Source organism: Carassius gibelio, chromosome B23 (genome assembly GCF_023724105.1).
Source record: "Carassius gibelio isolate Cgi1373 ecotype wild population from Czech Republic chromosome B23, carGib1.2-hapl.c, whole genome shotgun sequence".
Classification (NCBI taxonomy): Eukaryota; Metazoa; Chordata; class Actinopteri; order Cypriniformes; family Cyprinidae; genus Carassius; species Carassius gibelio.
This window is the reverse complement of record NC_068418.1, coordinates 23086547-23100453: the sequence shown is the minus strand read 5'-3', so window position 1 is coordinate 23100453 and position 13907 is coordinate 23086547. Positions and strand designations below refer to the sequence as shown.

At 35.9% G+C, this 13907-nt stretch overlaps 1 protein-coding gene across 1 annotated transcript in view; it reads left to right on the top strand.

Moving 5' to 3' along the window:
• The window catches only part of LOC128011219 (growth hormone-releasing hormone receptor-like), a 34525-nt gene extending 21640 nt beyond the window's left edge, over positions 1 to 12885 (top strand). Inside the window, exons 7-13 of the mRNA XM_052593400.1 lie at positions 1080 to 1233; positions 4546 to 4606; positions 5057 to 5126; positions 5217 to 5308; positions 7086 to 7215; positions 10389 to 10430; positions 11160 to 12885. Of these exons, the coding sequence (XP_052449360.1) occupies positions 1080 to 1233; positions 4546 to 4606; positions 5057 to 5126; positions 5217 to 5308; positions 7086 to 7215; positions 10389 to 10430; positions 11160 to 11261 (651 nt within the window). The 3' untranslated portion in view covers positions 11262 to 12885. The remainder of the gene's footprint in view (positions 1 to 1079; positions 1234 to 4545; positions 4607 to 5056; positions 5127 to 5216; positions 5309 to 7085; positions 7216 to 10388; positions 10431 to 11159) is intronic.
• The last annotated feature ends 1022 nt before the right edge of the window (positions 12886 to 13907 follow it).

Sequence of the window (13907 nt, the reverse complement as noted above, 5' to 3'; positions counted from 1 at the left end):
GTGAAAAGAACAAAACAGACGCTGCTTGTGACCTCGGATCTGGGACTGTATTGTTTTTATACTCTTATTTGACATTTCTCCTGACTCCATTCACCATCTTACTTGATTTTTGTCAGTAGTTACAATGCATTCTGGGATTGGCTTCTTCAGGAATGATAAATGCGATGCTGTGCATCTTAACCAGGCACAATGTGACAACAACAACAAAATCACAGCCGATCAGAAGACTATGCTTAAGGAGAGAGAGAAAAAACTGAATTTAAATTATTAACTGAATTTAAATATCTTTTAAAGCTTTTCAAAAGTTTGGGGTCTGTAAAGTTAATAAAGGAAAAACTATAAAAAATACAAAATTACCAAGTATGTATTTATTTGAGAAAAAAATAAACATTATAAACATCGTAAAAAAAATTTTGTATAAAAAATACACTTTAACAAAAAAGTGATACAAATCTGTATTTTCAGCATCATTCCTTCAGTCTTCAGTGTCACATGATCCTTCAGAAATCATTCTAATATGATGATTTGCTGCTCAAGAAACATTTTTGGTTATTATTAATGTAGAAAACAGTTGTGCTTCTTCACTTATCTCAGGATTCTTTAACGACTACTAAGTTTAAGAATATAAATAACTTTGCTGACACTTTATCAATTTAATGAATTCTTTATTAAATCTAAATTCTTTATTAAAATATATATATATATATATATATATATATATATATATATATATATACACACACACACACACATATGCACACATATACTTTATATATGTGTGTATGTCCTTGTGGGGGAAAAGCATTAATTACTTTCTTAAAAAAATAATTAGAGGTTAAACACCTCTGAAAATTTCAGAAAAAACACACACCTACTAAAAAAACAACATTTTTCTGACCCTATTTTCAAGGAAAAGAAAGCTGCATTCATTTTTAAATAGTAATTTTCACCTTCCTTTATTTCCTGCTGAGTTTCTACTTTCTTCATCCGCTTACGGAATGTCTTCCTCTCTAGTTTTTTGCCGTCACGGCCTGTTTATCATTCTTAGCATCTCTCTCTCTCTCTCTCTCTCTCCACAGGCAGCCTGTAAGGCGTCGGTGGTGTTTTGTCATTACTGTATCATGACTAATTTCTTCTGGTTGCTGGTTGAAGCCGTGTATCTAAACTCTCTGCTGGTCTCAGACTTCCCGCGCAGCCGCCGCTGTCTCTGGAGTTTCGCTCTGCTGGGCTGGGGTGAGACGCTCATATCTCTGTCCCTAGAGCCATCCACCCCGTCCTCTCTTTCCTCTGGCCATCACAGATGAGGTTTATCTTAATAGTTTAGACTATGTGAGTTACTGAATTAACAAAAACAGAAATGTAGTTTGTAGTCCTGACATCATTTCTTTGACTAAAGGTTCATTCACAACAACACAGAGAACAATAACTAAATGGTCCAGCTCTTTTAAAGCATGATGGATTCTGATTGCCTGTGAATTTTGTTATTGTTCATCTGTGGGAAAGAAAATATATATATTTCTAAAGTGATTCTAATTATACTGTTTTCTGTGTTAATATTGTTATAGTTGTGGTGTGACAAAAAATAAATGTGAGCAAAGACTAAATTAAATAGCTGAAATAATGACAAACACATCCCATCTGCTATTGGTCAGATTAATAGTCCTGCCCCAACCTCACGCTGTTGGCTATATGAACGTTTTTGTGTCAGTGTTTATAATGGTTGTGGCAGAAGCTAAAAATAAATTATTATTATTAATTATTTAATTATTATTTGTATCCCTTCTAGCCTTAACCTTTTAAAACTTTTGGTGGAATTGAGTCAAGTGCGATTTTCTTTTTTTTCTTCTTTTTTTTATTAATACTTTTAATTCACCAAGGATGCATAATATTGATCAAAAGTGACAGTAAAGACACTTTATAATGTAAATATTTTTTTATAAAAAAATGCTCATGTTCATTTATCAAAGAATTTCTTAAAAGTTATGGTTTCCACAAAAATATGACGCACCATAACGGTGCCATTATAATAAGGCAGGGGTTCTCAAAGTCTACATTCAAAGGTCCAAATCTGAATTTTCAACAATGAGAAAGGTCCGGAACTATTGGTCATTACAAAACTTGTTTTTAATCAACATGTATTACAAATTAATATTCGTTTTATGAAAAAATAAGGTCGCTGCATTCAAAATACATGAATAACGTGCAAACGTGGCAAAACAATTAATTTAAGGGTCTGGATTTTTCTTAACAAAACACCACAAGAGTAACATAGAGCACAGAGCAGTTTAATGTGAGAAATGGCACTGTCTGTCTCCCATCAGCTGCCGTGGCACAAAAGGTGTGGTTTCTAGACTGGAGACACTGGCCTAAATGTTCATTAGTCAAGCTGCTGCGGTGTGAGTTCTTTAAGTTTACAGCATTCATTGCTGAGAATGCAGACTTACACCGATAGGTTGACCCAAACATGGTTAGAACACAGATGACTACTTTCTGTAGATTGGGTAAATTTTCAGCTGTGACCATTTTAGTCCAAATAGCTCTTTCTTGCTGTCACAGCTCTGTTTTGTTTCATAATGCCGTTTGACGTTTCCACTCACAACTCCAACTGTCTCGTTACAAATCAAACAGAATGGCCTAGTGCTGGATTGGGGCAAAATGAACGCATACCTCTCTGTCCAATCATCTTTGAAAACTCTATTTTCTTGGTCAACTTTTCTTTTCCTGGACAATGACATCCTCCACGAACATTCAAACGCTTATATTACTGAGGTGAAGTGTCGCGTCGCGCGACTCGCGCCCAATTACGTCAAACGTTCCGTACGTATTACGTACACTCACTGGATGTCATGGCAACTGAATCACGGAGGAAAACTTTCAATATATCGCCTTCGCTTTAATTGCGGAACATCTCCAAAAAGACATTAAACACTAAACAAATGATTTTGACATGCGTTTACTAAAGTAGGAAATCCAGACTTTTAATCCCTTAAATACAATTACTTGCTGTCGAAATATGAAATGGAGGTGGGTCCGGATTGAATTCTCTCCAGGTCCGGATCCGGACCGGAGTCCGGACAAGGTAAAAAATACAGTGAAATAGTAATAATGTGAAATATTATTGCATGTGAAATAATAATGTGAATAATGTGAAATATTATAACGTGACATTATTACTATTTCACTGTATTTTTGCGCTCATAAATGCAGGCTTGGATGGCATAAAACACTTGTTTCCAAAAAATTTGAAGATCTTACCAACTCTAATTCTTTGTATTGTAGCATATGTATTTTAAAGAATAATACATGTGCTTTGTGACACGTCGCAGCCCCTCTAGGGTTTTATTTTTGCAGTAATGTCCATTTTATTACCGACTAGATTATGATGCTTATTTCTGAAACCTGTTATTTTTTCTCATGTTAGCAGCTATTACAGTCTCACTGACTCCAATCAGTGAAGTACAGCATGATCCTTTTGTTGTTCTGTTACTCAATTTCCATTTATATTCTCTCTCTCTCTTTTTCCTGCTGTCTGTTACCCTGGGAGGGCTGAGGAGTGTCAGAAGAACTCTTGTGATTGGCATCTCTATCATCTCTGATTTGAGCAGACGATTGAAAGAACAAACAGTTCAAATCACATTGTCAATGCAGTTCTCAACATAGACGTGCAAATTACTTCTTGTTCTTATACATGTTCCTGTAAGCTGCTACCAGGAGTCTGTTCAGGGAGATAAAGAGAGGTGTAACATGGGCTCTTTTGGGGTCGTTGCATTCTTAATCATTTGTGAAGGTTTGATTGTGCATGATGATAGTCCAGCCAGAAGAGTATTACAGTAGTCCTGCCTAGAAATAACAAGGTCCTGGACAAAAAGATGTGCAGCATGCTCCGTCTGAATGGGCCTGATCTTTCTGATGTTGTACAATGCAAACCTCCAAGATTGAGTCGTTTTTGCAAGGTGGACTTTGGAAGTCAGCTGGCCATCAATGATTACACCAAGATTTCTGGCCGAACTTGATGGGTTAGAGCTGTAGGTGATGTTCTTTCATCCATGCCGAGATGTCCACCAGGCAGCCAGAGATCCGTGCAGCTACCGTTGGGTCATCTGATTGAAATGAGAGATAGAGCTTGTGTGTCAGCAGCATAGCAATGGTAGGAGAAGCCATGTACCTGTATGATTGGACCCAGTGATATAGAGTATATGGAGAAGAGAAGGGGTCCAATAACCGATCCCTGAGGAACTCCAGTGAGCAGTTGATGTGCTTTGGAAACCTCCCCTCCTAATTTAACTACAAGGCACTTCATGTTTCATACAGCATAGCTCTGATTCTTTCAATGTGCTTCTGTCTGGATATCACTCAATAAAGTCTATAAACTGCTTCAGATTCTACAGTACATTTAGTGTCATTATCGTGATCATCATTGATAATAATAGCTTCTAGGTTTATTATCCCTGCTCATTTATAACAGAGTTGCATTGAACACTCTTTGTAAGATTCCATTTCACTAACAGCATAATCTTTTTTTTCTCTCTTGTCTTTTTTTCCCAGGCTTTCCACTGGTTTGCATTGTCCTCTGGATCTGCTCCAGACTGTATTTTGAGGACACAGAGTAAGTGCGCATTTCCCTGCCTTACTTAGTGGTGCTCGGTAATACAAGCTACAAGTTAGGGATTTAAACAAGCCCCTAAAGCCAAGTGCACAGCACAGAAATAAGTCTCATCGCCTTTAATGTTTTCTGCCAGCTGCTACAGTAGTCTGCTATAAGAAGTCCCAAACTGACACCCGTGCAACACTGTTCTAGAATGAAAGACAGCCCTATGATAAAGCAATGACTTTTGTCATTTGCTGCTTTATTGTAAATTACTGGTTAGGACATTGAGGGTGTCTATCTAGAAACCAGAATATCACAAGCAGTGACCCAGAACACCCCAGCAACCACATAGAAACACAGTAATTCCAATAATAGGACCGGAAATTAGACTTTTAATGGGTTGTGAGAGCAGAGAAGGTGCAGATTTTAATCAGCTCTGTCTTATCCAGGCCTTTGGGTTTTTTCCAGGTGCTGGGACATAAATGAAGACTCTCCTTATTGGTGGATCATCAAGGGTCCCATTGTAGTTTCCATAGGGGTGAGATAAAGCACGAGGACTTGGACAAATGGGTTTGGCTCACACACACTTATTTTCAGCTCATATTTTCCTGTTTTCCTGCCCAACCAGGTGAACTTCCTTCTCTTCATGAACATTATCAGGATTCTGGTGCAGAAACTGAACCCCCGCTTGATCCAATTCAACAATTCAGCTCAGTACAGGTATAGAAAACAAGACAACAAAACAAACCCATGATAAGGGGCTATCAGAAATGGGACAGGAACTGCATGTGCCCTAGTTACGTGGTGATGAGTGGTTGCTTTTAGTTCATTCTCTGTGAGGATTGTGGGATTGACAGTGTAGCTCAAGCGGTAAAAACTTTACAATAAGCCTAACAAATTACTGGGTTCAATACATCAATTTATGTAAATGCATTAGGTGTTATGAACTGAAAATATAGATATACTGTAGTTCATTTTAGTTCATAATTCATTAATGTTATCATATCAGTGTTATTTGCATATTTATTTACAATATAGTATTTATTAATCATTTGCATTTGAATTTAAAGTAAAGATCATGTTCCATGAAGATATTTTGTAAATTTCCTAGTGTAAATATATCAAAACTTAACTTTTGCTAACTAATATGCATTGGTAAGAATTCATTTGGACAACTTTAAAGGTAATTTTCTCAGTATTTGGATTTTTTTGCACCCTCAGATTCCAGATTTTCAAATAGTTGTATCTCAGCCAAATATTGTCCGATCCTAGTAAACCATACTTCAATGGAAAGCTTCAAGATTCAAGATTTTTATTTGTCACATACAAAATTATATATAGCATATATAACCAGCAGTGAAATGTGAGTGAGTGAGCTTATTTATTCATCATATCTCAATTTAGAAAAATTGATAAGACTGGTTTTATGGTCCAGGGTCACATATTTATTTAGATTTTTTTTTTTCAGATGTCAAATTTTACTTAATTTAATGTGGGAATGAAATTCACAGATAAGCACTACAGATGTAAAGCTGAAGCAAACCTTGCACGCTGAAAGGAAATAGAATTGAGTTCCCAGAACACTGCTGAAGGAGATTGTTGAGGACTTGAGACATCATTGTCACTGTGAGGATGCTTTGATAATGTTTAGCTACGGAAGTGTGATTTTCTTAAGCTGAGTTCAGACTGCACAATTTTAGCCCAGTTTTTGGCTCGCCGGCAGGTTTTGAGAAATCACAGACAAATGCCTGAAATCACATTCACGTGCTCATTCACTTTTTTGCATTAAAACTGTGTGCAGTGGTGCTAATATAGTAAAACACGGCGAGTTCATTGCTCCGTGAGTGATTTGAATTTTAATACAGTAAGGGACCTCAAATAATTAAATGAATAGATCACCTTATATGAAAACAAAAAGGTTTTGCCATTAAATTTCAGTGAATAAACTTTCAATTTCACACAAAGTTGACTTCAGAAGACTTGGAATATAGTGTACAAGTTATATAGACTATGCTTTTATGCTACAGTTCTTCATACAGATTTGTTTTATGAAAAAAAAAAAAAACTAAATTTCTCTTTTGCATTCTATGAAGAATTAGCAGAGCAATTATAATAACCACTGCACATATGTTTACATTCATGCATATTAACTCTTTTCTGGCTCACAAATAAAGAACATACAAACACAAGAAATGATATTACTGGAAGCTATAAATACAACACTACTCAGTATTCACATCAGTGTGCAAATATAGAGGACACTTCACCATAAAAAAAAAACACCATGCAGGTTAGGAATGACAGGTAAATAGTAAATATCAACAGTATTTAGATTTTTCATGAACTATTCCTTTACGGTGTTGTCTGAAGTCATGCCTTATCATGTTCTTACTCGTTTGAATCCAGGAAGTCCACTCCCCAGAATCTCTCAGCACTAATCTGCCCAATAACACTCTTACCCTTCCTCCTCTTCATCCTTTATCTCTCCTCCCCTCAGGCGACTGACCAAGTCCACCCTCCTCCTCATCCCTCTCTTCGGCACTCATTACATGGTCTTCAACTTCCTCCCAGACTACTTCAACGTGAGCCTGCGGCTTTGCATCGAGCTGTGTCTGGGCTCCTTCCAGGTTATCAGCACAACACAGCTTAAACACAAACCAAGCATGAATACACTTATTAAGGCTGGACTTAAACTACACATATTTTGCCCAGATAGATGTGTTGACGCTAGTTGGCAAAAACCAGAACCAGTCTGCAGATAGTGTGTGATTCACAAACAAATGACTCTTTCTGATTGGCTCTTGTTAGTGAATCAGAATCATGCAGCACATACTGTATAGTCCAATTCATGAACAAATTAAAATTTTCAGTCTGTTCAAATTTCAGTCTGTTCTTTATTGAATGAAAACTTCCAGCACAACCAGTGTAGTCTGATTAACTAACAAATGAATCAAAAACATGAAAAGTAACCGGTGTAGTTCACATATGAGTTAAGACCGAATGTAACTACTTATTTTTATTTAATTAGAACACAGAGCACAAACAGTCAGCAAGCCGCTTCGGCCCAGATCCGGCTCAGATGTGTCCCGCGTGAAATCCATACGGGCCAGATGTGGGCCGGATCTGGGCCGTCTGATTCACACACAAATTACTCTTTTCAAATGGTTCTTTTTAGTGAACCACACACATACAGTACAGTTCAAACAGTGTAGTCCAATTAACTAACAAATGACTCTTTTAAAATGGTTCTTTTTAGTGAATCAGAAACATACAAAGCAACCTTTGTAGCCTGGTTCATAAATAAATGATTCATTCAAACCAGTTTTTTATTCAATCAAAAACATGCAGCACAAAAAGTATAGTACGATTTACGCACTAATTACTTTTAGTCAATCATAAACATACAAAGCAACCAGCGTAGTCTGATTCACGGACAAATGACTCGCGTTCAGCGCGGGGGCGTGGTCACATTAGATATAACGAAGGGAGACATGAAAAACAGACATCACATAGTTTTCCTATGGATTACTTTATCACAGAATATCTGTTTTCGCCAGCACTTGTTTAGTTTTAAAGTAGACATGTCAAGCTTTCTATAGATACCTCTCTCATGTATCTTCGTTGAGTATTCACGGAGTTACACTTCATTTTAATGACGTGTTTGTAAATGAAGATCAGCGCAGACAGGCTGCAGACAGCACACATACTGATAAGACGCTCGGGAGAAAACAAACACATAATTTCATAATCATACTTCACGTTCGGAGACGCTTGTTGGTCTAAATAAAGTTGGTAATGAACCCTCTTTTATGGCCAAATGCTTTGAAAATCCTGCCTTGTACTCACCGAGATTAGAAAAGCAGTCATCAGTGAACACTGAACATGAAATGTTGTGAACACAACAAGGATTTGTTGTACTGCTCTGGTATTGTGGTGAAAATGAATTTTAGCCATTGGTTCTTCTGATCTTCATTCTTTGGCAGTGAAAATAAAACAAACTTGCCTTTACAATTAAAAACACACTGTCTCCTCGACATGACGCTCTCACACCAACCAGAGCGTCTGTGTGTGTGGGGTGGGGGGGCAGGTCAGAGTTCCGTTTCTCCCAACACGGTGGGCCGAGATTATTATGCAAAGTGTTCTAGTGACGTACATAGAGATGGGCAAAAGATTTGAAATCTATAACGACTCGTTTCAGCGATTCAGAGTCGACTCCTTACTTTAGAAGCCAATAACTTTATAAATCGTTTACTTTTTGGTTTAATTACTTTGCACATTGTTTACACCGATGGACCGCTACATCATACACTGTAATACAGGTAATTTTTGATTACCCATCTGTGTGGCTCTTTAATTTTTAGTTTTTGAATTTGGCTAGCAGTTTTGAAAATATATTTTAATGTGTTGCGCTGTAGCCCTTTCTATGTAAAAATCTGTCAAATCATATAACTTGAATTTCATACAGTCTTGCTAGAGACCAAAATACTAGCTGAAAGCATGCCGATCCGATTCTTTTAGTCAATCAAAAACATAGAAAGCAACCAGCATAGTCTGATTCACAAACGAGTCTTTTAAACCAGTTCTTTTTATTGAATCAAAAACACCTAGCACAAACTGTATAGTCTGAATCACGAACAAATGACTCTATTAAACCAGTTCTTTTCATTGACCTCATTCTCACCTTTGATCTCTTGAGATAGGAGATGGACATGGGGGCTTTAGAGATATTACTTAGTTAGATGGAACACTAATTGAGTTTCCTGAAGAGCCAACGACTAATTTTAAAAATGAATTCCATGCAGGAGTTCGAGAAAGATAACAGGAAGGCTGTTACCTTCTTGTAAAGGTTTAATATGATGTCCGTGATGCGTTTTTTTTTTCTTCGTGCTAATTACTTTTTTGAGAAGGGTAACATTGAACTGTGTCATTTATCTTGAGATGAATGTGCAAAATGACTGTCAGGCAAAGAGGCAACTCAAGTTTTCAGATTTCTATTTGCTGTTTACCGGCTATGGCGGTCCTAGTGACAGGTTCGATATCTATATATACTATATATAACCTGTAGAAATTTGAAGAGTAGTTCTATGGATACCATCTTTAAACTCAATTTCTTGTGCTAGATATTGATTATAATGTGCTAAATTATTCATTTGCTTGTTTATCAGACTACACTGGTTGTTTGGTCTGTTTTTGATCATCTATAATAACGTTATTCTATTTAAAAGAGTCATTTCTTTGAGAAAATGACTTCATTAGTTGAGCTGTATGTTTTTAACTCGCTAAAACAAGCAGTTTAGAAAAGTCGTTTGTTCATTAATTGGACTTCAGTTTCTGCGCTGTGTGTTTTTGATTTGATTAAAAATAACAAATTTGACATTTAACTCAAAAGCACAAACATTCTTCAGAATTGTTCCTTTTGAATTCTACAGAACGATTAACAGCATTAGAATTAATGAACGATTCCTATCATGTTTATATGACACCTGCAAAATGTGTAAGCTGCTGGATGTTAACTTATTAGTGTGGAATTATCCGATTCTTCAGAACGTCATACACTTAATCTCATGGATAGTTCTGAAGGCTTAAGATCTGATCCAGATGACTCCAGAAACATAGATACATGCATGATTATGCATGAATGGTGTAACCAGTTTTAACAGCATAAAATAGTTTTGTCTCAAAACACTGAGATGAAAGGGAGAGGGAGAGAAATGGAGCTATAATATTTGTAGATATTTGATCTGAAGAACATTTTATTCAATTTACAGAAAATGACTTTGTCTTCAATGATTTTCTTAAGGGCCTCATTGTGGCAGTTCTCTACTGTTTCCTGAACCAGGAGGTGAGTGATCATTGTGTGGCAGCTCTCACACATCAGAAAAATACAAAACAAACACCAAAATTCAAATAATGTGCTGAAAGCTAGATTCCAAAAGTGCAATGCCTTTTGCTTTTAACAAATGTAAAAATGCATGCAAGTATCTGGACTTAATCAGCTTGTTTAATGTCGATTCTGCAAGTCAGGTTTGTTTTTGAATGGAGATAATCAGAGTCCTCAGATGCCTAAACAAGATTTGTACTCAAAATCTGGCCTAATAAAATCTTTCACAAACATGTTTGCCAGTCTTTGTTAATTTGATTAAGAAACAGACTGGGGAATTTAACAAGAGGACTGCTTAAAGGCCAATACACAATTAAGGATGAATAATAATAATGCATTGTATTTCAGCCTTGCATTTAATGAAAATCATTTTTAACAGCCAATATATTAAAGGAACAGTTCACTCAAAAACTTTAATTTGCTGAAAATGTACTTCACCTCAGGCCATCCAAGATGTAGATGAGTTTGTTCCTTCATCAGAACAGATTTAAAGAAATGTAGCATTACATCACTTTCTCGCCAATGGATCCTCTGCATTGAATGGGTGCCATCAGAATGAGAGTCCAAACAGCTGATTAAAACATCAGAATAAAAGTAAATGATAATGTTATATTTCGGTTTTGTTTTGATCAAAGTGTCTCCTGAGATTTTGTGTTTATATATTATGCAGTACATGTGTTTGTCTGTTAGGTTCAGAAAGAAATACGCTTACGTTGGATGCGATATCAAGAGGGGAGTTACATTGTCGTCCCTGTTGGAGCCAAAGGAAGTCAAATGGACACTCCATTCTAGAGTCATTAAAATTCACCGGTGCCTCTAATATACAGACCTCAACACCTCCAGAAACCACGAACATCTGAATCCAACAGTTTTATTTAATACAGATTGTATTGCTCAGTCGATATGACAACAAATGGCTTAAACAGCCAGAATATACAGTATTTGGGCTGCAGTATATCTGTGAATTAACACACTTAATAGAGTTCATTAGAGAGCATGGTAAAAATGTGCAATTCATCAGAACAAAACTGCTGCTTTTGGGGGATTCTTGGTTGGTTTAATTAAAGTATGTACATATATAGAGAAAAGCCTATCAAAATATACTACTGCTGCCCTTCAAATTATTTATTACTTTAAGGGGAATGTTAAACTGAAATATGGCAGTTTTGAATGTGTATGTATTTAGCTGTATGTATGTACATGTTTACAGTATTAACATTTGTAAAGAGAAATATTAAGACTTCTGAGTGAGATAGGCCTACAGGTAACCAGGCAAGTTATGTTTTATATGTTTAATTCTGCAAAATTTGTTAACTTCAACTTCGATTGGCAAAGACAGTGGTTTGATATTTCCTTATCATTTCACAAGTTGCTTTGTGTTTTTAACTGTATTTATATTTTGCTGAAACGCCTGTTATAGGCTGTCTAATCAATGTCAAGTTCCCTTAGTGTGACAACACGCCTGCAATTTGCTCATCATATGTTCCTGTATCTTTCCCCCTGTCATATACATGTTCAAAATCATATTTGTAGCAAAGACCCACTCTCAAAATGACTATTTTGAGCTAAAGGAGTGTAACAACTGACCCTGGTTTCTCTTTTCTGCTGCTTGATTCTTTTATTTTTAATACTTAAAAATGACATTAGTATTAAAATGTTGCAGCTATCCACCTTAACTCGTGCATCCATTTGTAACTTGATGTGCGAGGCTTCCGGTGCCATTAGCTTTCAGTTATTTTAGCTCTACTAAAATACTACGTTATGCTGCAAACTGGTGTTTGTTATGATATTATTTTAACTCATTATCATAATCATAAACACACTGGTTTGTTGCACAAATAGTCCTACCGTTTACTGTTTGTTTGTTATACTTTTAGTATAATGGAAGTGTTGTACATTCAAAGAAAATTAGAGAAGAGATATTTAAATGCCAAATGTGTTTAGCAGTGGGATGTTTTCATATGTCCAAAGACTGCTGTTGTGTTGCTTTATATGTAGCCTTCTCTTCTAATTCTCACCAAATGTGCATTTATACTCTATTGCCTACAAACAGCTAGTAAAATCACTGTACACTTTTTAATATACTGTATTATAGCCTACTGTATATTTTCTTGCCTTGATACATTATTTATTTGTTTGTCTGTTTTCAGATGCTCTTTGAGTAGTTTTAAATGCATCAAATCAGAGTGCATTACAGAGATGGAAATATTATCCATTTTATGCTCTATCTGTGTAATGGATTTGATCCTTTTTTAACTTTAATAGTGCAATTAAGGTCACTCCTGTGTGCTTGCTATTATGTTTGTATATGTGCGTAAGCAAGCTTGCCAAATGTGTGCGTGTATCTATTTTTGAGCTCAAGTTTAGATTTTTCTGCTTTAATATGTACAATATAATTACTTAAAAAAAAGGGGGGGGGGGGGGGACTGTTTACATAAAAGGTCTTTCTGCTGAATTTATCTGTCACTAGTAAGCTAGACACTGACCCCTGCTGGTCAGTACATCACACTACTTACTCACTATCATTATTTTAATAAGATTTTAGTCATGTTTCAGGTTTTGAAAGATTTGGGTTTTTTTTTTCTTCTATATTCCTTTTTGCTAACAATTATAACCAAATTGAGGTGCAGAAAAAAATGGTCCTCCGTTTATTTATTTTGTTTATTTTTATTTTTATTTTGGAATGCTTTAACAAGTTTTTTAATCTGATCATCCACAAAATGTTGACCCAACTTTTCAATAAATTTTGCCAAGTAATTTGGATCTAGGAGCACTTGGACGTCCAATTCATTTTAGCGAATTGATTCTTTCACATAATCAGTTCAATGAATAGATTCACCGCGAGTCCTCACTTGTTTTACGCTCTATTTTTATTGTTAAAATGTCTTTTGGATTAGTTTTATAGCCCGCCCACGTGTGCTTTAAAAAAAAAAAAAAACAACAACACTTTTTTTTTTATAATTCTACAATATTGCTCCCCTTCAGGTTTTACGACAATTTGTGAATCACTTTCCGAAACCATAGACGAAACTATATAAATACCTAGACGCCTCATTTGCATAGACAGTAAAAGAAAGCTCATTTGGCCGCTTTGAGCCGTTGCCGCGATACGTCAACGCGTCCGCCATGTTAGTGAGGGCAAGACTGCCTTAAAACATATGAAAGTAAACCGGGGAGCTGCGGTTTTTACTAAATAAAAACACGATAACGTTCACATTTATCAACCGATTTCAGAGGTTTGTGATCTATGTGCAGTTAAAAAAAACTTTGCCTCCAGTTAGTTAGGTTTGGAAAATTATTAACTGAAAGCTCACATTTGTCTCACTTGTTGATTTTTTTTTTTCGGTTTACAAATCTGTTAATTTAGTATAACTGTAACATATTCATGTAATGTAATTTGAATGTACCTTGAAGATTGAAAATATTTCTTTTTTGAGA